General features: G+C 44.3%; 1 protein-coding gene across 2 annotated transcripts in view; it reads left to right on the top strand.

The window, feature by feature from the left end:
* The first annotated feature begins 6498 nt into the window (after nucleotides 1-6498).
* The window catches only part of RRAGD (Ras related GTP binding D), a 40068-nt gene continuing 19930 nt past the window's right edge, over nucleotides 6499-26636 (top strand). Inside the window, exons 1-2 of one of the 2 annotated variants that reach the window (XM_060616168.3) lie at nucleotides 6499-6940; nucleotides 22976-23271. In XM_060616168.3, coding sequence (XP_060472151.1) covers nucleotides 6805-6940; nucleotides 22976-23271 — 432 coding nt within the window. In that variant the 5' untranslated portion in view covers nucleotides 6499-6804. Of the gene's footprint in view, nucleotides 6941-18592; nucleotides 18684-22975; nucleotides 23272-26636 lie in introns of those variants that run through there. The other variant, XM_060616170.2, reaches the window with a different exon arrangement.

Genomic DNA, 26636 nt, shown 5'->3' with positions numbered 1-26636 from the left:
ACCAGGGTTATGGAATCGAGCCCTACATTGGGCTCCATGCTAAGCATAGAGCCTGCTTAAGATTCTCTTTCTCTTTCTCTCTCTTTCTCTTTCTTTCTCTCTCTCTCTCTCTCTCTCTCTCTCTCTCCCCACACACACACACCCCCTGGCCCTTGGGTGGCTCAGTTTGTTAAACCTCCAACTCTTGGTTTCGGCTCAGGTCACAATCTCACAGTTCGTGAATTTGAGCCCCTCTCTAACTCCACACTGGAGTTCCACACTGACAGTGCAGAGAGAGAGAGGAGGATACAGAATCTAAAGCAGATTCCAGGCTCTGAGCTGTCAGAACAGAACCTGACGCGGGGCTCGAACCCACAAACCATGAGACCATGACCTGAGATGAAGTCGGATGCTTAACCAACTGAGCCACCCAGGTGCCCCTCAAAACATTATATTAATAAAATCTCTATAATGATGGATTGCTTCAATGAAAATGATTTAACAATTTTTTTAAATGATTTCATCAATTCATTGACTGTCTTAGGAGTACTGGAGACTGTAAGCTCCCCTTTTGAAAAATTCGATTGGCTTCCCTGGATTAGCAGGAGTCCAGTGAGATTTTGTAGAAGGCTCTTTCCTTTGTTTGCTTCAAGAGAGAATTAATGGCTTTAAATACATATTTTAAAAGAAAGCCTAAAAGGCTTTCAACATATGAATCCCAGGAACCAGGCATAATGCCATCAGATGCCTTAAAATATCCTAAGATGCAGGATGCAGGCTGTATTTAATTGCTTGCCCTCTTCAGGACTGCAATTATTCTGCCTAAATTGTACAGGTCTCTTTTACATAGCTCTCATGTTCCTTGTCACAAGGCATCTAATTGCAAACAGCAAAATAATTCACCAAAATAAGGGCACAAACTTGTGGCCTTTAAAATTCAAATTTTAGGGCACCTGGGGGGCTCAGTTGGTGAAGTGCCTAACTTCTGCTCAGGTCATGATCTCATGGTCTGTGTGTTCGAGCCCTTCATGGGGCTCTGTGCTGACAGCTCAGAGCCTGGAGCCTGCTTCAGATTCTGTGTCTCCCTCTCTCTCTCTGCCCCTCCCTTGCTTACTCTGTCTCTCTCTCTCTCAAAAAAAAAAAAAAAAAAAATTTTTTTAATTTTAAAAAATAAATAAAATTCAAATTTTAAATAAAAAAACCCACTTAGATATCATACTTTAGCTTAATGTATGGTACAATATAAACCAGAAGGGGTATTAAATCACTTGCTATTTGTGCTCCTAATAGAAGGAGCCAAAATAATCAGTATTTTTTTTAAGTTTATTTATTTGGGGGGAGACAGAGAGAATGTGAGCAGAAGAGGGGCAGAGACAGTGGAAGGGCTTGAACTCACAAACCGTGAGATCATGACTTGAACCAAAATCAAGAGTTGGAAGCTCAACCAACTGAGCCATCCAGGTGCCCCAATCAGCAATTTTATTGTGACAAGTAGTTTTCTAACTTTTGTAGGTTAGGAAACTTTGCATTTTTTTTCCCTCCTTTCAGTGAATCCTGTAAATTAAATGGCCTGAGACAGCAGACCCACTTTCTGAGTGTATATGTGTTTTGATTCTTTACCTAGGAGATTGGGAGCCAGTTCTTCCCTTCCCTTCCCTTCCCCTCTTTTCAGTTTAAGGCTATAATGTAATTGACTGTAGCCTTTATTTTAATTTTATTAAAAATTTTTTTTTAACGTTTATTAATTTTTGAGGGACAGACTGTGAGCTGGGGAGGGGCAGAGAGAGATGCAGAATTCAAAGTAGGCTCCAGGCTCTGAGCTGTCAGCACAGAGCCTGATGTAGGGCTTGAACTCATGAACTGCGACATCATGACCTGAGCCAAAGTCGGACGCTTAACCAACTAAGCCACCCAGGCCCCCCTTTACTTTGTTTTAAGTTTATTTATTTTGAGAGAGACGGAGATAGCACAAATGGGGGAGTGGCAGAGAGAGAGAACCCCAAGCAGGCTCCATGCTGCAAGCCCAGAGCCTGTCGTGGGACTTGAAACCACAAAGCTGTGATGTCGTAACCTGAGCCAAAACCAAAAGTTGGACGTTTAACTGAGTGAGTCACCCAGGCATCCTGACTGTAGCCTTTAAATAAGATCTAATGTCTGAGTTCCAAAGTGGTTCCACTGTCCACTCCAGGTCCACTCCATGTGGTACCTTGGGCAAATTGTTTAACCTCAGTGTTTTTACCTGTAAAGTAAGAACAATCATATTACTTACTTAATGGGAATATTTCGAAGGTCATATTATTTTGGAAGAGTGCCTCATTTATGGAAAATCTCAGTAAATATTAGTTGGTTAAATTTTAGTTATGTTTTAGTGGGCGATAGACAAAGTTTTCAGGATGCTACAAAATACCTCTGAGTTAAGAGTTTTTGTCAACTATAGGGGCACCTGGGTGGCTCAGTTGGTTGAGGGTCAGACTCTTGATTTTTGCTCAGGTCATAAGCTCATGGTTTGTGAGTTTGAGCCCCTCATAGGGATCTGCTCTGACAGTGTGGAGCCTGATTTAGATTCTTTCTCTCCCTCTCTCACTTCCCCTCCCTCTTTCTCTTTCTCAAAATAAATTTAAAAAATGAAAAAAAAAAAGAGTTTTTGTCAACTATACTCAAATAAAAATAAACAAAATAGGCACTCCTGAGTGAGTCAGTCGGTTAAGTGTCCGACTTCAGCTCAGGTCATGATCTTGTGGTCTGTGAATTCAAACTCACCAGTTTCTGTGCTGACAGCTCAGAGCCTTGAGGCTGTTTTGGATTCCGTGTCTCCCTCTCTCTCTGCCCCTGCCCTGCTCATGCTCTGTCTCACTCTCTCTCTCTCAAAAATTAACATTAAATTTTTTTTAAATAAACACTACAAAAAACAGTTTTTAAAGGGGAAAAAAGAGTTAAGAGTTTTTAGAAGGAAGAGTTAGTAAAAATAAAATAGGTATTTAATAGTCATCGGGCAATGACTAATCATTCAGCAAAGTCTTTAGGCAGTCCTGAAGGGATGAAAACCTAAGAGTGATCATCTCTCGTAGGTCAGCTCCTTCCTGATTACACTCTAATAACTCACAGTTTGTACTTATCTCACTGTGGCATTACCCAGGGTTTAGAGTAAGCAGAAAATTTAGCTTCTGTCTCTTCCTGAAGTTTCCCTCAAAAATATGCCAAGTCTGTGCAGAGAGCTGGCCTGTACTATCTTTCTTCTTCTTTTCTTTCATTCACTCCATAGGCATTAAGCACCCATCATGTACACGGCAACCCGAAATGGTTACATTCAACAGCAAAAACCATGGGCAACCCAGAAACAGATCCTCATATTTTTATTATTTTTTATGTTAAATTTTTTTTAATGTTTATTTATTTTTGAGAGAGAGAAACAGAGCATGAGCAGGGGAAGGACAGAGAGAGGAGACACAGAATCCAAAGCAGGCTCCAGACACTGAGCTGTCAGCACAGAGCCAGACACAGGGCTCGAACTCATGAGCCCTGAGATCATGACCCAAGCCAAAATCAGATGCTTAACTGACTGAGCCACCTAGGCGGCCCAATTTTTTTTTATGTTTTTAAAGTAAGCTCTACACCCAACATGGGCTTGAACTCACTCATGACCCTGAAATCAAGAAAGAGTTGCATGCTCCAGCAACTGAGTCCACCAGGCACCCCAAAGTCTTTCCATTTTTATTTAAATTCTGAAAGAATCCATACACAGGACTTTTTAAATTAAAAAAACATCTCTAAGATGTTTTTTCCAACATATCCCTTATTTGAAAGCTGACAATGTTGAAATAACAGCAAAAGAAAAGCAATAAAATTTTTTCTTGTTGTTTATCAATACCGTACATGTATGAATGACAGTGAATTAGAAGCTCTTAAACCTGTCTGCGACTCTTCTTTCTACCTAAGGGTGGAGCATAATTCAGGATTTGGCTTTTATTGGTTTTTTTGTGGATGTGTTCCTTTTTTCTCAAGAATAGCCCAGTTTTCAAATGTTTAGGGTATGCTCCAGTCTACTGCTGGTGTTCCCTCTAAAATCTCTTTGGGCTCTGGGCATGGTGCGCCTGGGTGGCTCAGTCAGTTGAGCATCAGACTCTTGACTTTGGCTCAGGTGGTTATCTCACAGCTCATGGCTTTGAAGCCTACTTGGGTTTCTCCTTCTCTCCCTGCCCCTACCTCTCTCTCGCGTGCTCTCTCTCTCTCTCTTTCTCAAAATAAATAAAATCTCTTTGGGAGAAGGCAGAGGATCATCAAAAATCTCCATCCTTTCTGGGTCTCAGGCACAGTGGCGCTATTGGCTTAGCAATTGTCCTCTCTTGAACCCCTGGGTCCCTGGGGGCAGACATGATCAGCAACCAGCCCAGGAATGCTCTGTTTGGGTTGACCTTGGACTGTCTGCTGGGGTCCCATAAGTAGGCCTCTGCAGTTTGAATCAGGCCAGCTGAATGTCCTTCCCAGGCTGGTGGGTTTGTTCTGGGATAGCTGAAAGTCTTTAAACCCCCTCTGGGAAAGGACTTCTTCCTTCCCCCGGGGATTTCCTTTTATAAAACGGATGAAAATGGGCTAGGAAAATTATCTCAGAGTAACTTCTGATAAAAGCGAATAGAAGCTTCTTGTGGGGGCTATGCCGGTTGCCTCCTACTCCAGCCACAGCCTAGGACCCACTATCTGCCCTCCCTGCCCAATCTCTGTGTCCCGGACTAGTTTCCAGACTCCCTTGCCCTCTGGTTTCCAGCTGGGTATAGCCGCTGGGAGGCAGGCACTTCCAGGAGAATTGGAGAGATTGGAGAGAGAGGTCCGAGTATTTCTTCCTACTGCTGTCTCCTTGACAGTGAGATGGTTCTGGCAGTGGTTGCTTCCTCATCAGCTATAGTTCCTGCTTTGTGCCCCCCTGTCCAGTATGCTAGCCTCTTCCTTTACTCCTACTAGTTTTGGGGTGATAATCTCTTCCCACTGTTGCTAATCCCTGTGTTGATTCTCTGAACTCTGCCCATGCCCCTGTGCTTAAATCCCTTAGCTTAAAGCTTTCTAGAAGTTAAAAATCTTTGCATGTGCCATCTATTTTCCTCCTGAGAAAGACCCTGATGGATACAGTCATAGCAAGTTATGTTGCCTCCACTTGTAAAATCTCAAGACCTTTCCAGTTAGAAGCAGCTGTCTCCTAGGTGTCAACATTCACCTTCAACACACACAACTACTACAAACTCCAGAACATGAGTCATGGTTGGCTAGACTGAGAGTTCTTCCAGGGAAGGGACACTGTTCTGAGTATAGGTGGATTCAGCCTCCCCCACCCCTGCACTTAGCCCAGCTCCTGGCATATAGTAGGTGTTCAGTAAATGTCTCTGACAGAGGCAGCACCCTTGGGCCCCAAGAGCTTCCACTCTCAGCTCCCTGCCTCCTCCCCTACACCACCTGCAGGGTTGCTGGCACCTGTAGGATCTGGATCACCATGCTGGCCAGCTGGTTTATTTCTTATTGTGCTTGACAGAAGGAAGTTCATCCACGTGATTTTTGCAGTATCCAGAAAGGGTGGGTACAGTATGTCCTGTGGTAAAAAGCTTGTGGAGAAATGCAGGTTTTAGTTTTCACCCCCACATAGTTGCTATTCTTATGTGAGAGTTGCCCCCCTCATCCCCCCAAGCCTTGAAACATTTTATTTTGAGATGTGCGATTACAGTCTATGAAACAAATGAGACAGGAGGTGGTCATGAAGAGCCCCAGTATGTTGTACCTGCGACCTAGTCCCAAATGCTGCAGAGGAATTATTATTTAGTCTAGGCAGCCATGAGGCATGTTATGTTTTTAAGAAACATTTACATCCGGGTAGGCCTGATTTTCTAATATTCCTGGTGGGAAGCACTTTGAACCATAAATGCACACTGAAAGGCAATTGCTATGGAGACTGAACCTCTGCAGTGCATTTCTCGGAGTTTTCTTCTCTGAGAGCTTCAGCATGTGTCCTAGGCACGCTGCTCTGGATGGGGGGCCTGGGCCCTGCAGTGTTGGGGGAAGGAGGAGGCAGCCCACTTGGGACTGGAACCCTCCCCAGGAGGGAAAGCTGGAGAAAGCCACCCAAGGTAGGGTGTGTGTGTCGGAGGTGGATGGGGAATAGGTTCTTCGGGTGTGCAGATCCCCAGCTCGCCGGCCTGTGCGGGGACCACGTGCACGAAGCGCGCGTGGGGGCCCCTGGCGCGCAGCCGCGGTGGGTGACCGTGCAGCGTCCCAGGGCCCGGGGTACCGGGCGTGTGCCACCCTGCGCTTCTGGTTAGGTGGAGGGCCCGCGCCGCCCTTCCTCCGTCCCCCCCCCTTGCCTGGTGTGTGCGCGGCCTCGGCCCAGCGCCCCGCTGAGCGGTGCCAGAACCCGGGAAAGCGCGCGCGCACCCGTGCGGGGTGTGTGTGTGTGTGTGTGTGTGTGTGTGTGTGTGTGTGTGTGTGTATGTGTGTGTGTGTGTGGTGTGTGTGTGTGTGTGGTGTGTGTGTGTGTGACAGTGTGTGTCAGGTGACTTGGGTCACGCAGTCTCTCTCTCCCTCCTCAGGGAGGAACTGCCGCGCTCCGGCTGACTCCTCCGCCGGCAGGCGGGCGGGGCGGGGAAGGGGGCTCCGGGCGCGGTGGGAACCGCGAGACCCAGACCTGGACGCCGACCGCCGCGGGGGGCGCGCGGCCCTGCCTCCGCGGGCTCCAGCGAACCTCCAGACAAAACCCCAATTCAGAAAGAGGTTGCGAGCGGCAGGCGAGGAGGTTTGGCCCCCCATCAGGGTCCCCCGCCGCCCCCGGGACGGCCGGCCGTGGGAGCGATGAGCCAGGTGCTGGGGAAGCCGCAGCCCGAGGAAGAGGACGACGACGAGGAGGATGAACTGGTGGGGCTAGCGGACTACGGGGACGGGCCCGACTCCTCGGACGCCGACCCCGACAGCGGGGCGGAGGAGGGAGGTGAGCTCGGAGTCTCCCGCCCGGCCCCACGCCCCGCGCGTCCTCAGCCCGCAGCCGGTTCCTTCCCTCTGTGTCTTCCAGCCCCGGGCCAGACCAGGCGCGCGGGCCGCGGACTTGGAGGGGGTCCAGGAGCACAGAGTTGAGGAGTGGGGGTGGGGAGGGGCGCCCGAGGAGCCACCGCGGGCTGCAAAATGGGGGATACCAGGTGCAGGCGGCAGAGGGGGGGACCCGGATTCGTGGAGAGAGCAGAGAGGAGGCATCTGGGCAGGAGGAACGTATGTTGTCTGTCCCCTTCCAGGGCCAGTATCTCCCCTCACCCCTCAGCCCCAGCTCTCCGCAGGGTCTGGGGGTTGGGAAGGGGAGGGGACCGCCTGGCGCGTCCTGGGATCTCTTACTGAATGCTGCTGTGGAAGCCTGGTCAGATGTCGTGGCTAAAAAAGGCAGCCGGCGGCAGCGTGACTGGCAGGGTCGTCGGCAGCTGCGGGTGTCAGTCTTACCCCGTGTCGCCACGGGAGGGGTCCTTGGGCTGCCCAGGTCTGTGGAGTGGGGGCATCCGTGGAGCCGCGGGGGATGCGCGCAGGTGATGTGGGAGTCGCCGAGTGGCCGCGGGTTTCCCGGGATCCAGGCAAATACGGTTGTTAGGACACCTTATCTCTGCTCAGTGTCACCACCTGGGCATGGCGGTGCCTGCCCCGGAGTGAGCGCGGGCGGGGAAAGTCGTTACCGCTCAGAAGCAAACTCTATTTCCTGTTTAAGAAGCGGTATTTAGTAATTGTTCAGTCTGTGGGGGTTCCTGCATTTAATTCTTAGGGCCTAAGGAAGTTGAGAGTTTTTAGGATTCCAGAAAGGTTTATCTTTTTTGTCCGCCTCCAAAGCAAGGGAAAAATTCTCTATCGTAGGGTCACTTGAAAAGGTCAATAGAATCTGGCTGTTAACATCTAGATGAAGCTGTATGCTTCCAAAAGAAAGAACTAACTTCTAAACATTTCACTTTGAGGAAATTGTGTGAGGGATAGAACTACCTTTGTGACTTGATTTGGAAGAACTTTTATTGAAAATTCATTGAACTTATTTTAAAATTCCTACACAAAGCCTTTCTCTGGAGAACAGTTGCCATTATTTGACATATGATAGGTGCTATTTTCAATTAATCAGAAAGGGAAGAAAGTTTGAAAAAAGGGGGGGGGGCGGGGGAAGAAAGTTAAGTAAGCCTTGGGCCTGAAAGATTAGAAAGAAGCTTTCTAAGTCACACTTTTTCATAGCGTCCTGTCTCCAGAGAGGGTTTGTGCTAATTCCCCATTTGCTTAAATTTGGTGTGTGCACCTGTGTGCTTCTTTCTTCTGCACTCCCCATAATTGGTCCCACAGTTGAGCACGTGGCCACGTTTTTGTGGATAAAGGCTTTCAGTCCTTTTGTTGGAGTCTCTAGGGCTACCTTTGGTAATTAAATTGTTCAGTCGCTTTGTTATTATTCAAATTGCTTTCATTAGCTCCTCCTAGAATCTTAGTAGACTCTAGAGATTCAGAATGGGGATGTATTTGCAAGATATTTGAAATGGTAGACACACAATAGGGTGCATGTGTGATACTCTTTTAAAAAAAGAAAGAAGAGAGGCTATATCTGGGAAGAAAAGCCCTGTAATTCGATATTGTCCTGGGGACCTGAGAGGTTCCATGGAAAGTACCGGAACTGCTTATTTATTCTGCAGTTCTTTAAGGGGGCACTTTTAAAATTTGATTTGGTGACTTGAAATTGAAATGAAAAGAAAGCTTTGCCTGAGGGGTGGGATTTCCTGAACAAAGGGCTTCCCCAGAGCCTGGTCTTGAATGCTCCCCACTGCTCCTAACCTAAAGGCAAACTCATCTGTAACTGATGCTTTTCATTACTTCAGCAATAAAATCATCCCTCGTGAGTTCTTGGGATCAACCTGGAATCTTGCTATAAAAGCATTGAGTGTATTTATGTGGTAAGAGGAGCAATTAATGAATATTTGCTCTTGCAAACATTACTGAAGCTAGGTCTTTCTCCCTCTGGGCCTGCTGTGGGTAGTGGTCTGTTCTCAGAAGACTTCCTCTATTATCTCAGGTTCCTGTTCTTTCCGTGTCCCTGACTTTGATTTTGGGGTGTACGCCCAACTGCAGAATCATTATCAGGGCGTTCACTTTCTAGAGTGGCAGATAGGGTCCTCAGTCAGCAGTTCTAGCAGCAATTATTCCTGACAGTGTCATGCCAGCCAGTATGGTCCTGGGGAGTCGAGATGAGGGTGGAGGCCAGGAGTTGTGACTTCCCTTTCTGGAACCTCAGAGTGCCACCAAAGGGTCATCCCAATTTCTAATGGGCCCTGGGCACATGTTGCATTAGAATCCTGTATTATTTTTGGTGAATTACGTTTACCGACTCTGTAAAAAATGAAATGTGAGGGGAAAGGGATTTATTTACTCTAAGGAAAGATGGGTATGGTATATTTTGAACCATGAACAAAGCATTTCTCTAATGAACCCCCTTCCCCCTTTACCTTCCTAATGGACTTTGTTTAATGCCTTTGCTTAGTAGAGACCTGGGGCTTTTCCCCTGAGGTTTAGAAATCTCCCCTGCAGGTGGCATGCCCGACTAGGTGGCATGCCTTACCTAGCATCACTAGGTAAGTTGCAAACCAGTTTATCAGGAGCTGTGCAAAAGAAGGTAGATTGAAAGTGGATAGCGTGAATTTCATTTCTGTTAGTCTTGGAAGGAACCTCTGATCTTATTTTTAAGACGAGGGCCATGTAAGTTTTACCACATTGTGCTATGCACTTCTCCGGCTTGCACTCCAAATTTTACTCATGAATAGCAGGAGTGTTATTGGGCACTTTAGTTCTGGTAAAGACAGATTTGGGCACCTGTCAACCTCCGTTTGAGAGTTGTTAATCAGAGATAAGGTGAGTCTCACCTTCAACCTCCAGGCTCCAGATAGAACTCTAGAGAATGGAAGCAATCAATAAGCCATTAAAAACAATTGCAGCAGAAATGATTTTTAGACACATGGAGTTTAAATCTTTAGTAAATTACTGTGCTTAAAACACTGCAATAACACGCGGCGCCTGGATGGCTCTGGCAGTTGAGGGTGCGTGTCCAACTCTTGATTTGGGCTCAGGTCATGATCTCACAGTGAGTTCGAGCCCTGACTCAGAGAATCCTTGGGATTTTCTCTCTGCCCCTGCCTTGCTCATTTTCTCTCTCTCTCAAAATAAATAAATAAACCAAAAAAAAAAAAACTGCAATAAGAAGGAAAGCAGTGAAAAGATCATATTTGATCAGAAAGTGAAATTGTTTTTTTCCCAAAGTCTCTCCCAATTTTTAAGGGAAAGACATTATATATACTTGGCTAAAACAGCTGCTCATCCACAGCCCAGCTACATGTGTGTGGTCTTATTTCCACAGCAGCCTGTGAAGTCTCTCCTAAGAGAGCAAGTGACAGTTTAGGTCGTTACTAGAGGCATGAAGAATCCACCGGTCAGCAGGTGATACTTATAAATGCAGTGAAACCACCTGTTTGCATCTATTAATCATGAGTGTCAGCTTTTTTTTTTCTTTAAAGTAATTTAAAATTTATTAGTGAATTCATCCTCTCACTGTTCCTTGAGTGTAAGTAGAGGTAGATAATTTTTCTCATGATAGTGAGACTGTGGCTCAGGGGTGCCAGGACTTTTCTGCAGCCACATGAGCTACGCCTGATCAAAGTTTAGGAGCGAGACAAGTTCGTGGATATGTAATCCCTTTCCTTGTAGTTCTGTCTTGTCCAAAAAGGGTTGGGTTGACCCCAGGCCTGGCTATGCCTAATCTCTTGGGTTTCCCTATAGCCCTGGAAATACAGAGATACAGAAGAATTGGAGTAGATGAAATACAGAATAGTTAATAGTGACCAAAGTCACACCTTAGACACGATGCTTGTCCGAATACATATATTTAGAGAGCATATTTTAAAAGTATTTTTAAATTTTAATGTTTATTTTTTTAGAGAGAGAGAGAGAGTGTGTAAGCAAGGAAGGGGCAGAGAGACGGAGTCACAGAACCTGAAGCAGGCTATAGGACTCTGTGTTGTCAGCACAGAGCCTGACATTGGGCTCAAGCCCACAAACCTGTGAGATGGTGACCTGAGCTGAAGTCAGACGCTTAACCTACTGAGCCACCCAAGCACCCTATAGACGACATAGGTTTATATTAGATGATTTGTAAACATGTTGCAGTGATTCATAGAATCTTGATTCTATACTTTTTTCAGAAATCTCTCCCATTTTTATATCAGAACACATAAGGTAGTCTGATGGGGAAAAAAGAGGCAGAAACTAAGTTCTGGAGTTCTGGATAAGGGATGTAGCTCTGAGTTTGAAAGATAATCATGGTCAGTCCCAGATGTCTCTCTGTTTACCCTCTGCTTCAGTCAGTCCCCTGACCCTCATAGCTGTGGTTGGTGACACAGATTCATTTCCTACCTACCACAGCCACTTCTTCTCTGCTCATTTTTCTTACTTTCTTCTCTACCTCCTTTATTCTTCCTTATCTTTTTTTCTTTTTCAAATCTTTTCTGTTCTTCCTCTCTGTGAAAGCCCTGAAGCTCTCTTGTAACTGGCTTTCCCTGGTTCTGCTGTGATACTCAAGACAAATGGGTTTTTCACTCCTGATCTAAATCATTCAAGATGCTGTCGACTTTCTCCTCTTGAGGACCTTCCGGGGAGACTCCTACTCAGTTTCTCAGTGTGTAAAGTAGAGGACCACAGAAAACCCACCTGGATCACTCTCAAAGTGATGGTAAAAAAAAAAAAAAGTTCACAAGAACTTCTTGCAAAAGTGTTGGTAAATCAGAACACATCAGAAATGTTACTGAATATATATGTCAAGGAAAAACTTATGTATGGGATTGTTTTCAGTGACCTGCCAGTGTGATGTGAGAGGATTTCATAAAGATTTGGTGTTCACACATAAATAAAAATTACCTTCAAAAATTTTCATGCCTGGGGCACCTGGGTGGCTCATCGGTTAAGCCTCTGATTCTTGGTTTCAGCCCAGGTCATGACCTCACAGTTTTGTGAGTTCCAAGCCCTGCGTCAGGCTCTGTTCTGACAGTGTGGAGCCTGCTTGGGATTCTCTCTCTCCCTCTCTATTTGCCCCTCCCCCACTCACTCTACCTCTGTCTCTCAAAAATAAAAAATTAAAAAAAAATAAAGGTTAAAAAACAAAACAACCCCCCCCAAACTTTCATGCCTTTGAAAATATATGTTCTGTTTTCTGTTTGCATTTCATTCTCCTAAGTCTTAATCAAATGGACAATGAATCTTTATGATTTTTGTATATTCTCTTATTAGTGGTATTATTATCATTCATATATTTAATTTCCATGTGGGATGGAATTTCTCACTGAGCTCCAGGGTCCTTTTTTTTTTTTTTTTTTTTTTTTTTTTTTTAATTAAGTAGGTTCTACACCCAGCATGGTGCTTGAACTCATGCCCTAAGATTGAGCCATGCTCTACTGATTGAGCCAGCTAGGTACCCCTGAGCTCCCGGCTCTTGAATGTATAAATAGTTCCATTGATCAGAAATGTAAAGGACCACATATAGTGTTGCAAATAGAAACAAACCAGAGGCTTCTTCCTAAAACTGTTAGTATATAGAAACTTAAGCCTTTGTTGACCCCACAGAATACTAATAGCAAAGAAATTCTAACTTTCCCTGAAGGCTATGTGAGCCTTAATGTGGCCACATTCCACAAAAGACCCTCTCATTACCTAGGCTAGGGCTGGAGTAAAAAAAAAAAAAAAAAAAAAAAAAGAAAAAAAAGAAAGAAAGAAGGGGGGTGCACCTGTATGCACAGGCTGATAGAGACTTATAGATAAGGACTGGGGTCACACAGCTGGTACATGGCAGAGCTGGGACTTGAACCCCAGTTTGTCACTCTCCTTATACTTTTGTTTTTTTGAGAGAGAGCCTGCACGCAAGCACACCACACATTACAAGTAGGGGGCAGAGGTAAAGAGAGAGAATCCCAAGCAGGCTCCACACTCAGTGAGGAGCCCACACAGGGCTCGATTCCACAAAGGTCAGATCATGACCTGAGCCGAAACCAAGAGTTGGACTCTCAACCTGCTGAGCCACCCAAGCACCACCCCCCCGCCCCAGTATTTTTTAAACCATTTCACTTACCATCACTTTGCCACCATGTTATCCTCATTTTTCGTTAAATCTTTGTTTCACTTTCCCATTTTGGACCCGTTCAAAGGTTATCACCTGTTGGGGAACTTTCCTTAATTATAGTAGTTTTCAATTGTATAATACTTAAGAATTTATGAAGTACATTTCATATGATGTCTCGTTCTCTCCAAAGAGACCTCTTGAGGTTAAGGAGGCAAGGCCGATGTGTTAGAAGGGCATCAGGACTTTAGTTCCCATTTTCCTGATTTTTGGTTCCTTCTTTGTTGTGAACATTCCCAACCCACAGATGAGTCAAGTGTGGCTCCTAGATAGCCCTGTGCTCAAGGTGCGAGGCACCTGTCCCTTCCTGTGTATGTATCAGTCCTATTGGGTTTTGACAGGGATCTGTCAGTTATTGATGAGGTAATTAACCTGTCCAGTTACGTGGTGCCTCCCCATAATGCTGTTCCATGGATGGTGGGGTTTCCCTAGTATTTTTAGCAATCTAGTTACAAAGCCAGACTGTTTGGAAAATTTGGGTACTGACAGGACCCAGTACAAGATAGCTAAGTTATGTTCAGTGCCCCTGACCACAGTAGATAAACTACCGAGGCCCAAAGTTCATACTCTTGATACTCGAGTGCTAATCTGGGCCAAAGTCAGATATGAAGTTTCCTTTTAAAGCGTCTGTTAATTTAGCTTCAAATCCTGTTTAGTGGCTCTGATTCATTTTTCCTAACCAACAAACATCTATTGAATGTTTATTGTAGTAAGTATTGAGGCCTCTGTTTTTACATCTGTAAAGGGGAAACATTATCACCTTGAGGATTAGAGGTGACACTTTTGAGCATGGTGGCCAAGGCTGAAACCTTTCAAAAATGCCCTCACCGAAGCCAACAGGATTAGAGGAAAATGAGCCATTGAGGCATGGGCTTGCATCAAATCTGCATTCCCACATCAAACCTGTCTGTGACCTCATGTGTTCCCACTCTTCCTCCTCTTGGGAATTCCTGGATTCTTTCCTCACCTGAGCTGCAGGTGGACAGGCACCCCACACTCCGCAGCTTCAAATACCTGTTCATCCTCTTTCCCTTTACCATCTTTGTGAATGGGCCCTTGTTGGCTTGGTCTGCCAGGTTGGGAACTCGGGGCTTCTTTCTCCCTTGTCCTCTGCGTCCAGGGGATTACTAAATACTATTGAGTCAATTGGAATTTCTTACAGATTCGTTCCTTCTGACCGTTTACGTGGCCTGTGCCTAAGTTCTTTCATTTTTCATTTGTGTTCTAGAAATGTTGCAGGAGTTTTTACCTCAGTACCCGGGGTTCGTTGTCTTGCTGCTTCAAAGAATGAAGAGGTGGACACAAAATGAGCAGCAGGCAAAAGTTTATTAGAGTAGAAGATCGGAAAGGGAGAATAGTATGAAAGCTCTCTTTACAGAGAGGGGCCATTCAAAAGTGAATGCCTGCTACAGTAGGCAAAGGTGTTTGTTTTACAAGGTTCTGGTCAGCCCTCCCTTCCCTTCCCCCTCAGTCCTTCCCAGGTCCTACCCTTACTGGATTGATAGCTCTAGGTGCTGGGCTGTCCATTCCTGATTGGCTCGTTTTCATTGTATGAGGGGTGGGTCTACAGCCATGTTCCTTGTGGGTCCTACGTTTTATGGTCTACTACTTATTTTTAGTTAGGTCTTTAGTCAAATTCCAGAGGGAAACTTAAGGGGGAGTAGGTGGTATCTGTTAGATTCTTAAGAGGAACCTTATGCCTGAGGGGGTTTGCTGTGGTTAGGCAATCCCAGCATTGTTCCAAAATACGTGTTTTTCCCCACCCAGGAACCTCAGGTTCTAATCTTTCCTTGTCTGCCTACTGAATCCTATCTTTTCCTATTATAGAACAACCTAACTGCTGTCAGGGGAGGAAAAACTTATCCTCTTTTCTCTTAGGTTCTGAATTGGGAGCCTGCAAATTAAACTTTTGTCAGTTGACAAAAGATAGATTAACGAGAAAAACAGATTTAGTTATATACTAATGCATGAGAGTACACAGAAAATGCAATTTAAGAGGTGTTTAGAGGGGTGCCTGGCTAGTTCAGTTGGAAAAGCATGTGACTCTTGATCTGGGTGTGGAGATTACTTAAGTGAATAAATTAAAAAAAAAAAAAAAAAAAGAGAGGTGTTTAGAATTCCAGGCTTTATTACCATCTTAATAGAGGGTTGGGAGGAGCTGAGGGGCAGTTCTGTGAGAATGAATGACTTCTTGGAAGGGAGTTGGGGAAAGGGCATTTATGGGAAAGCAAATGACTTTTTGGAAAGATAATGGGCCCGCCGGAGAAAAGATGGGAGGTAGGGTTATTTGGGGATGGAGGAAGTTTTGGGGTGATGGTGGGGTGTCTGGAGCCGACAGCCAAGAAAGAATTCTTGAAGACGTCTTTGGTGCAAAAAGGTGATAAAGCATGGGGTCTGGGGACAGGACCCGTGGGCTGGAAGAGCTGCACTGCAAGCATGGAGGTGACCAATTTATGGAGTCGGGGAGATAAGGTCAAGAGGGAGTTTCTAAAGAGACTTTCACATGCTAAAGACTTACTGGAGGTCTAGCTATTGTCAAGCTAAGGTTGTTTTTCCTTCTAGCAAATCAGTAACCTGAAGACCACGGGGAGTTCCTGGACTTCAGGCTGTGATGGGATGGCCTTTTTTTGGTAAACTGGTGCAGACTCTTATCAGTTTAATCCTTTGTTTTTTGCCCTTTCTTGTTTTGGCGTAGCCGGGAGTGCCCAAGGAATATCATACATGTCCCACCTGGGGGGCGGCAGGGGTCGGGGGCGGACTGGTGCTGTTAGCCTGCATTGTGCCCTTAGCTTGCCCCACGCTCCTTCATCAGGGACCACATCTGTTTGGGTGTGGTGTCAACTTCTCTTCTGACTTGTCTCCTTCTGCACTGAGAGATTAGAGTTGTTTCAGGGAAGATTTGTGGCAATTGAGTTCTTTTGGGAGGCTCTGCTTTAGGCAAATAAGGGATTTCAGGGACTCCCAAAAACTTTTCACTCAATATAATTTTTATGCCACAGTGGCTTATTCCAAACCCCTTCACTGTCTCCACACTGACCCCGCCTAGGGAGTCTGTTTCTGGAATGAACTTCTTGAAGCGTAAATCTGATCATACTAGTCTCCCCTTAAAATCCTTAGTGATTTCCTCCTGGCTTTCAAGGTAAAATCTAAACTTCTCAGCATCTCATTGATGAGCTAGCAGAGTCTAGCAGTGGTTGACAAAATATTTTTGACCGGGATCCACAATAAAATGTATATATTGTGAACCTAACACCACATAAGTCTAAGTAAACCTAAAAGAGTTTCGCTAGCAGTGTGTACTCATATTATGCATGAGGTACGCTGGTATTTCCCAGCTTCTTCTATTTTCTTTGTTGCAGTTTTTGTTTGCTATGGAGATAACAGACTTCTGTATCAACTAACCTATTCAAAGATATTTATTGGACTCATGCCATATGCTTTGTAATTTGCCTGTGTATATATGGGACAATACATACAATATATACAGACAATAAACAGACAAGAAGACAAATGTACAAAGTAAAAAGATAGTTTTGTATGGTAGTAAGAAGACACAGGATTATCAGGAAGTGATGGGGCCTCATTCAGCTGAGAGGAGGTAAAATCGCTGCTGGGCTGAGTGGGAAGAAAGCTAACGGAAGCCTGCCAGGCTGAGGGAGGAGCAAGTCCAACGGGGAGGTGAGGAGGAGGTGAGGAACCATAAGGCCAGTCTGGTTGCAGGATAGGGAATCAGTAAGGAAGATAAACCAGGCCCGGGATGAGAGGACAGCCCATGTAGGGCCTTTTGGGGGAAAGAAAGTGTTTGGATTTTATGTGAAATGCTGTGGGAAGCCATTGGACTCTGTGCAGCCCTTTCTTGCCTTTAAACTACATTCCTTAAACTCCAGGAAGGCCAGGATCTCTTCCTGGCATGACCTTTACCTCATTCATCACTTTTATGCCTCCTTTTCTTTAAGACTCAGATATTTCTCCAGGGAGCCCTCTCTCTGAGCCCGTAACACCTTAGATAGCAGTGCACTGTAACTGTCAGTTTTTCTTGTCTGTTTTCTCCTCAAATCACTAAGGAATGAATCATTTCTTTGTGTCTGCAGCCCCTGGCTCAGCCCCATCTAACACACACTTGGCAGATGATCAGGGAACCTTTATGAAACTGAACAAACTGCCCTCTGGTAAATTTCACCTCCTCCGGGAACTTCCTGCACACCTGCTGACACTTTTAAAGAGTCCTCCCTGGGATTCCATCTCCAGTCCCAAATCCTGTGGTTACTTTCTGATCTTTCTTTTTTAAATAAGTATTAGCCCTTTCATTGCAGCTCTCATCCTTCATTCTTCTCCACACTTTTATCTTTCTCACGATGTTCTTTTTTTTTTTTTCCTTATTTATTTATTTATTTAAGTAATTTCTGTACCCATGTGGGACTCGAACTCATGACTCCAAGATCAAGAGTCACATGCTCTACCAACTAACCTGTCAGGTGCCCCTCTCAGGATGTTCTTGAGCAAGTGGTGATGCACAGGGAAAGGTTAATGGAGACAGCCAGAGGTCTAGAAGGCCAGGAGGTTGGCTGCTGCATTTCCTAATGTGCACTCCTTGCTACCTCTCCCAGAGTGGGATGAGAGGCTCTGCAAACCCCCACAGGGTTTCAGAAGCAGAGATACTTGAGGGGAGGTGGGAGAGGATTAGGGGAGAGATTTTTTTAAAATACATACATGATCTGGAGGCCTGGGTGGCTGAGTTTGTTAAACATCCGACTCTCTTGATTTCAGCTTGCTCAGGTCATGATCTTGAGGTGCATGAGTTCAAGCCCTGAGTGGGGCTATGCACTGACAGTGAGGACCCCGCTTGGGATTTTTTCCCTTCCTCTCTCGCCTCCCCTCCCTGACTTGTTTTCTCTCTGTCTCTCTCTCAAAATAAATTTTAAAAGACCTTAAAACATACACACACACATACATACATATATATATATATGTATATTATATACATATACGTATAAACATATATATATACATATACGTATACATATATATTTACATGATCTGTATCAGACCCTAGAGGCCCATCACCCTTGAGAGCAATGGCAAATCAATTTTTTCTTTGTTTTCTAAAGTAACCTCTATGCCCAACGTGGGGCTTGAACTCATGACTCCAAGATCAAGAGTCACGTGCTCTACCAACTGAGCCAGACAGGTGACCCTAGAGGAGGGATTTTTGTCAGCAGTCCTCTGTGCTGTAAAAAGCCTCTCCTGATCAATAGCAAAGTGTTTTTCACTGTGGTTCACATAACAAATACATTTATATTGTAAACTAGCACCACATATGTGTAAGTAAATTTAAAAGAGTTTTACTGGTCGTATGTGCTCTTACTATGCATGATGTACTCTGTTATTTCCTAATCTCTTCTGTTTTCTTTGTTGCAGTTTTTGTTGAATGCCATCTGATTGTTGGCTAAGGCCTAGGTGAAGATACCACATACCATCCCTATGAGCTTGGGCACCTTCTTTTTCCCAGAATCCTCAGGTGCAAACAGACTTGTACCTCCTCATTGGATGGGGGTGGAGGGAGTATAAAAGTTTGCAGAAAGGTCTAGCAAGGTACCTGACATGGCGTATATTTCTGTCCATATCAGCTAAATGTAAAATGCATCTGTATGGGTCTGAGGAGTCTCCACAGAGTTGATGGTACCCTTGCTGACCTGGCCTACCATTGCCCAACAGTTTACCGTTGGTGGCTCACGCTTGAATTGGCAGGAAAAAGGAAATATTTCTAACTGTGTGTGTATGTTGCAGTGGCATGTGTATCTCATTTCCCACCCTGTCCGTGTACGTAAACATGCATATACACCACCTCCTCTCTAGACAGTGGCCTCCATCACCTCCCCACTCTCCCAGGAGGAGGAGGTCCATCCTCCAGGGCAACAGTGTGGATGATCATGCCGCATAGACACTTGCAGACCCTGCTGAAGATAAGTTAAAATCTAGACTGACATTCAGCAGTATAAATTGGGAAGAAACAAAGACGCTTACAGACACTTAGATATTTTTGTGTTTGTGCATAATTTGGCGTGGAGTTTTGCTTTCTTTGGTTGGATTGAGTTTTGCACAGCAGGAAAGATTGGATAGACTTTTGGATGGGCCAGCCCTCAGTCTGAATGCTACTTGACCTTCCTAAGCCTGAAATTTGTTTAACTGTGAAGTGGAAATAATACTATGTATTCCTGAAGGAGTTAAATGGGATAAAGAGTGGAGAGTGCCTAGCACAGTACTTGGCATATGGTAGTTGCAGAGTTTTCAGCGCTTGCGTATTTTCCTGTTCTACAAAAGGCATTGTGCCTTTACCTGCATTTGGGCTCTGCTTTTCTTGGAGAGCATCCTTCCCCTCCATCCCCATCAACCCCATCCAAATCCTGCACTGCTTTGTCTGCGTTCATAACCCCTATAATACACTGAGTACAACCCACTGCCTATGGGCATTTCTCTCCTACTCTTTGCATTGATCTAACACTAGCTGTTGGTGAGGTGATGATAGAGTAACTACAGCTCTTGAGGTTTCCATTTTTGTCCTTGAGAATACATTATTTTTTTTTTCCTTGGAGGCACCGGGGTGGCTCAGTCAGTTTTAAGCTTCCAACTCTTGATTTCAGCTCAGGTCATGATCTCACAGTTTGTGGGTTCAAGCCCCATGTCTGGCTCTGCATTTACAGTGTGGAGCCAGCTTAAGATTCTCTCGCTGTCTGGGGGCACCTCAGTAGCTCAGTCGGTTGAGCGTCTGACTTCAGCTCAGGTAATGATTTCGTGGCTTGTGACTTCAAGTCTCACATCAGGCTCTGTGCTGACAGCTCAAAGCCTGGATCCTGCTTCGGATTCTGTGACTCCCTCTCTCTCTGCCCCTCCCCTGCTTGCACTCTGTCTCTCTCTCTCTCAAAAGTAAATAAACATTAAAAAAATAATAATAAAAAGACAAAAACTTTATGACAACCACTTAAGAGAATGTGGAATTGAAATCACAACTTAAAGAATATTTAATATTTTGAAATATTTTTGTGTCTTCCATGACTCGCTATACATTAAACATTTTTTTTGAAACTAATTTTAATAATATATGTATATAAATGTGTTTCCTTTTTAAAATTAAAGCCAAGGGGGTGCCTTCCTGGCTAAGTTGGAAGAGCATATGACCCTTGATCTCAGGGTCATCAGTTTGAGCCCTATGTTGGGTATAGAGATTACTAAAAAATAAATAAATAAATTAGCCTAAAAATTTTTAAATGAAATCAAAGCCAAATCCCTTTGATGATTGCCCCCAAATCTTTCACTCATGCACTCTTTGTTTGCTGCACATCCTTCTGGATCCTTTTCTAATGCATTTTCACAAGTATTTATATTTTCTACGGGTTTGAGATGACTATTCCTGATGTCATTTTAACCTTTGCCTCATACTTCCCAGCACTCTATCCCTTTGTACTACGTTCTGAGAGGATTGGATGTTCTAGTTCACTACTGCCCTCTTAATCTGTTCTTATTCTGCTTTTCAATCCATATATCTAACCTCCCCCCTACAATTACATTTTTATTTCTAAGGTCTCTAAGGCCATATTTTCCATGGTTGCTCTTGTTCTGAAATTGTCTGTTCCTGTTTTGTGGATACCACCTTTTCTCTGAAGATTTTAATTATACCTGAAACTTTACTCTGACTCCTTTATGAACTCTGCTTCTTCAGATGTATGTTCAAGTGTATGTATGTTAGACATTTGAGGAAATGTCTGGAGAGAAGATAGTACTGCTTCTAGCTGTTGAATCCACACACTGTAGTGAGTTAGGGAAGATCAGAGTACTTGAAGGGTGGAAGTGTGGGTAGCCCCCCGTCTTTCTGGGCATCCTGAGCTCCTAGAGCACCTCCTCCCCTCTCCTACACAAGCTTCTATAGTCTGCTCCCACCTGGAAGTGTGCACTGGGTGGTAGGAGTAGTGCACAGAGTTCACCTACTGGCTTCTTCTCACTATGATTCTCCAAATAACAGCCCTGATGGTTGTCTTCATGTCCTTTCCGGTTTGGGCTCCCACCAGTTCTACCTTCTGCAGCAGAATCTTACTAATTCTGGTCAAGGGCTACAGGTTCCCTCTTCAGTCTGACCTTGGTGTTTCTTAGGGATTTCTCTGTAATCTCAACTTTGAGGGGTTTTGTTTGTTTGTTTGCTTCAAGCTCAGGTATCTATGTTTATTTGTTCATCCATTTATTTATGGTTTATACCTTTTCTGTTATTTTTAGGGATTCACTGAGGGAGGGGAAGACCATGACATGTTATCAGTCTGAAAATTTTAAAACTGGAAGCCCTGTTTTCTCTTTTAATTTATGCCCTGCTTTTACCAAGACTGACTTGTAATGACAGTACTGAGAGTGAGTAGCATATAATGACTGATGAAGAAGAGAGCTGGTGACTTTTTGGGTGCTTTACTTCTGCATTACTGCTTCTATAGTATATTATCAGCAGATTGTTGAATTGGGTCGAGCTGGACTGGAAAAGAATGTGTGGGTAGGGTGGGGGTGAAGTGTTACATAGAGTGGAATAGTGGCTGCGCACATCTGTACCTGCTTACTTTTTTTCAGTTCTTGTTTTACCTGAAACTTGTGTGTTTACCTAAACCTGCTGCAAATTAAAACATCAAAATATTATATATAGTAAATGAAATTCACTAAGACATTATCAAGTATTAATGTGTTCTAGATGATTGTTATCATTGTCTAGACAAGAGTTATCATTTCATGTGGTTATTGTTAGTTACAGTAAGAGAAAAAAGAATCACTTTCCAGTTACTATTGAATTAGATTGGGACCAGGGAGTGAGAAAGACATAAGAGGTGTTGTCAGAAGGAATATTGGACACGTTTTCATTTCTTTGAATATATTGCTAGGAGTGGAATTGGTAGGTCACGAGGTGACTCAGTGTTTAACCTTCTGAGAAACTGCCAAGCTGTTCAAAACACATCATTTTACATTTGTACCCGTACTGTATGAGGGTTCTAATTAGCCCATAGCCTCATCAACACTTGTTACTGTTGATCTTTTTGATTATAACCATCCTAGTGGGTGTGAAATGGCATCTTACTGTGGTTTTTATTAGTATTTCTCAGATCGCTAATGATGCGGGGGCCTCACTTCATGTGCTTTTTGGCCATTTTTGTGTCTTTGGAGAAATGTCCATTTAGGTACTTTGCCCATTTTTTTTTTTTAATTAGGTTGTCTTTACTGTTGAATTGTAAGAGTTCTTTATATATTCTGGATACTAGGCCCTTATCACATACATGATTTGCACGTTTTCTTCCATTCTGTGGGTTGTCTTCACTTTCTTAACAGTGTCCTTTGAAACACCCATGTTTTAAATTTTGATAAAGTTCAAAATTCTCTATTTGATGCATAACTCAAATGCATAAGCATCCCTTTATGGCATAGAGACTCTGATGATCTAGGCAAGGAAGACATTGCTATGGAATGCTAAGGCTGGATTTTTTCCCTGCACAGTTTGCTCCAGGAAACCTCTACTCCTCACACTCCAGATTTGCTGGTTGTGATGAGGAATTGTACAGGTTTTCTGGCCCTCTGGAATGGTGTGACAGGTAGTGACACAGCATTCTTCAGTGTTCTGCACTTCCTAACAGGCCCTCCATGAGTGGAGTGAGGTAGTTAGCACTCACGGCGTTTGGAAGAGTAGCACTGTCAGTGAATCATAAATCCCATCTGAGGTGGAAGTGAAAGTCCTCTAATTAACCACTGTGACGGCGACTCACCCTCATTCTTGTTTTGTGGTTTCTCCAGTTCTGGACTTCAGCGATCCCTTCAGCACTGAGGTGAAGCCGAGAATCCTGCTCATGGGCCTGAGGAGAAGCGGCAAGTCATCTATTCAGAAAGTTGTCTTTCACAAAATGTCTCCCAACGAAACACTGTTCTTGGAGAGCACGAACAAGATCTGCAGGGAAGACGTTTCCAATAGCTCCTTTGTTAATTTTCAGATTTGGGACTTCCCAGGACAGATTGACTTTTTTGACCCTACATTTGACTATGAGATGATCTTCCGGGGAACAGGAGCGCTGATATTTGTCATAGACTCCCAGGTAAAGCTCAGTCTCAGGTACATGGAAGTGCAGCCCCGCCCCCCCCGCCCCCCCCAGCCCCTCCCCCAGTTCAAACCAGTTCCTTTGTGATGGTTTTGGTTTGGGTTTCTAGCTGTCTGAGTTCTGAGTTCACAGCTTGGCTCCACTCAGCTTTCGGTGGGGGTGGGGGAGTTTGTAAAGGGGAAAAGGCTCCCTCTGTGCATTCCTAACCAGTGAGCAGTGAGCAATGTGAGTTGAGTTGAGTATGTCTCAGCGAATCACAGAAACCTCACAACCGGAGGGGACCACCATACGGGCCAAAGACAGCAAATACGTGTCCCCCGTGAAACTCTTGGCAGACATCCATAAAACTGCACAGGTTCTCTGCAACAAAAATATGTGTATAAGTCTACATCTGAAAATGTTTACTCTTAGCTAGGAAGGCAAAGTTGTAAGGGTGCAGTTTTGCTTCTGAATTAAATTATTGTAATTATTACTAGTACACAATTGATTGACAGTGTAACTGTTAGGTATTTTATAGGTAACTATTAAATATAAAAAGTAACATTTTGATGAGTATATCTCTTAAGATGCTGGATATTTTCCCACTTAATTATTCATGCTTGAATAAGAATTTAGGATCAATTCTACTTTTGTTTGTGTAGATGTAAGCACTGAGAAACCTTGTTCACATAAATAAGTACATGGATTTGGTTGAGTTACAGCATTTGCTCAATTATTTAAACTCAAGTTATATCCTCTAAGCTGTCCTGTTTTCTACCACAAAGGATTGTTTTTAGTAGTTTACCAAGAGACATCCTGATTGGGCTTTCCTTTAACTTTGAAAGTAAAGACATGGGGACCCCTTGGCTGGTGAAGACCCTTGTTACCTAGGTATTAGTTATTCACTTTATCAGTATTCAAACTAGTCTTCTGAATTGTCTCTTTTGTACTCTGGGCCTTTCTCCTGTGAAGTAGGAGGCCAGCAGTTAAAGGGGAGGAGGGGGAAGGGAAGCAGCAGGACAGCAGGTGCATCTCAGGCATGCCAGTATTAGGAAAGAGTACAGGTAACAGAATTGGGACAATGACACTCTTCAAACTCTCCATGTCCAGGCTCTCTTAGAAAGTGTCCTGGAAGCATAGCTTAGCCTCAGGTTTGTTTTGGTTTGTTTGTTTTTTTTATTTTCTTTTTTAATGTTTTTATTTATTTTTGAGAGAGAGAAGGTGAGAGAGAGCATGTGGGGGAGGGGCAGAGAGAGAGGGAGACACAGAATCAGAAACAGGCTCCAGGCTCAGAGCTGGCAGCACAGAGCCTGATGAAGGGCTTGAACTCATGAACCCCAAGATCATCACCTGAGCTGAAGTCAGACACTTAACAAACTGAGCCTCCCAGGTACCCCCCAAGGGCCCTCTTTTGTAGCTGTGGGGGAATAAATGGCAGTAAGTCCTTCAAGAATGCACTAAACCAGCTCTAAGTTCAGGACATGCTATTTCCCTGAAACTGGACCAACAATCAGACAGGTGGGCTCAGCACACCTGCCCCTTCCAGGAATGCTGATGGTGTTAGGGAGGAAGGGATGTGGAAACTGTTAGTAACAATGGTTTCTGAGCGCATGCTTGGAAAACCATTCTCTGAGAAGACTGCTCATGCCTGAGAGCATCATAAATTCATTCAGGGAACTAGGTGCCTGTTTAATATAATAATGAAATTTTCAGCTAAGCCTTTTAGATCCAAGTGATTGCACTGTGTACTAACAGTGTAGCTGTAGGAGTGTGGCCATATGTTAGAAGGGGCTCTTTCTTTATTTTTCGGTGGGGGTGTGCAAGGGAGCGACTTTGCATTCTGGTGCCTGATCTGTGAACAACAGTGCCTCCCCTCCCATGGGCCCATCCGGAAATGCATGCTGTAGACACCTGCATCAGGTCCAGGGCCTGCTGTCAGTTACTGCTTTCCCGGCTGTCCCACTTGTGCTGACCCGTTTTCTGGCCCATCTGTGGCCTTGGCAGGAGCCCCTACCTTCCTGCTGAGGTCTGCCAGCACCATAAATTAGGGAGCTTGATCTTAGAAGAGCAGCTGGGTTGTGTGCACGCTGCTGGATGGAGGGCGAGCTCTTGGATGTGTCCCACTCATCTGTCTCTTCTAAGCTCCAGTTTTTCCCACTGCTGTTTCTGGACTTGCTGAACTAGGTAGCAGCAGTAGTAGCCGTACCCTTGGGGAAGTAGATTCCAGTCAGATGACTCATCTTTTCAAGACAGTAGCTTAGTAAGTACTCACTTCAATACCATGTTGTGCTTATGTAGCAATTTGCATTTATAGAATTCAAATGTCCAGTGCAACTCTATCCTAGGTGTTTGTGATATGGCTATAAGGTGGCTAAAATAGGTTCACTTGCCTGTTTTTAAATTGCAGCTGTAATTTGGTTTTATTTTTTACCTGAACATGAAAAATGGAACTTAAATTTGGGTTGGTAAATATGTGTTTTGTTTTCTTTTTTTCCTTTTCCTAGCTGTAGGGCAGAGAAAGGTGTAAGAATGTTTGAGAAATTGGTCCTTTTAGGTTCCACTTTTTAAAATGTAGGAAAAATATTGTTGAGAGCTGTCATTTACTAAAAAGAAGGAATAACTAGAGAAACTGTTTCAGAGTCTAATATATACTTTTCTATTGGAAGCAGACTGTAAAAGCCATGTTTTGGGGAATATTTATAGGATGTGGTTTCAAGCACTGAAAAGAAAAGCAAACTTCAAGGAGTCTTGGCAGCCTGAAGTCACTGCCTTTATTTCTAAGCAGGGCTCTTTTGGTCTGACGCCTCATATTTTTATTTTTTCCTTGTGAATCCCTCACAATGCCAGTATTGCCAGATAAAGATATCACCAAGGAGAACATGTGTCCTCACAGAACGTTGTAAAATAAATGAGAATGAAAACATCAAGAGTGATTTCCTGTGAGCTAAATGCATGACACTGCCGGCCCCCCAGGCAGAGCCCACAAAATGTACCCCATCTCAGGGCCCCTGTTGGCCCCCTGAAGCCATTTCACATGTGCCTTGAGATCCACCATGGAATGTTGGCTTCATCTGCATTGGTGATTGTGACCTGCCTGTAATTCCTAGATATAATTTTTTTTAACTTTATTTATTCATTTTTGAGACAGAGACAGAGAGAGTGAGTGGGGGAGGGGCAGAGAGGGAGAGAGAGAATCCCAAGCAGGTTCCGCGCTGTCAGCACAGACCCTGATGTGGGGCTTGAACCCACAAACCATGAGATCATGACCTGAGCCAAAACCAAGAGCCAGACGCTTAACCGACTGAGCCACCCAGGCGCCCCCCCTAGATCTAATTTTGGAATAGAAACAAGGCAGTGTATTTTCCCCGAATTTTTATTTGTTG

This window comes from Panthera onca, chromosome B2, assembly GCF_046562875.1.
Source record: "Panthera onca isolate mPanOnc1 chromosome B2, mPanOnc1 haplotype 2, whole genome shotgun sequence".
Lineage (NCBI taxonomy): Eukaryota > Metazoa > Chordata > Mammalia > Carnivora > Felidae > Panthera > Panthera onca.
Note: the sequence above shows the minus strand (reverse complement) of the source record. Positions and strands in the feature narration are given on the sequence as shown.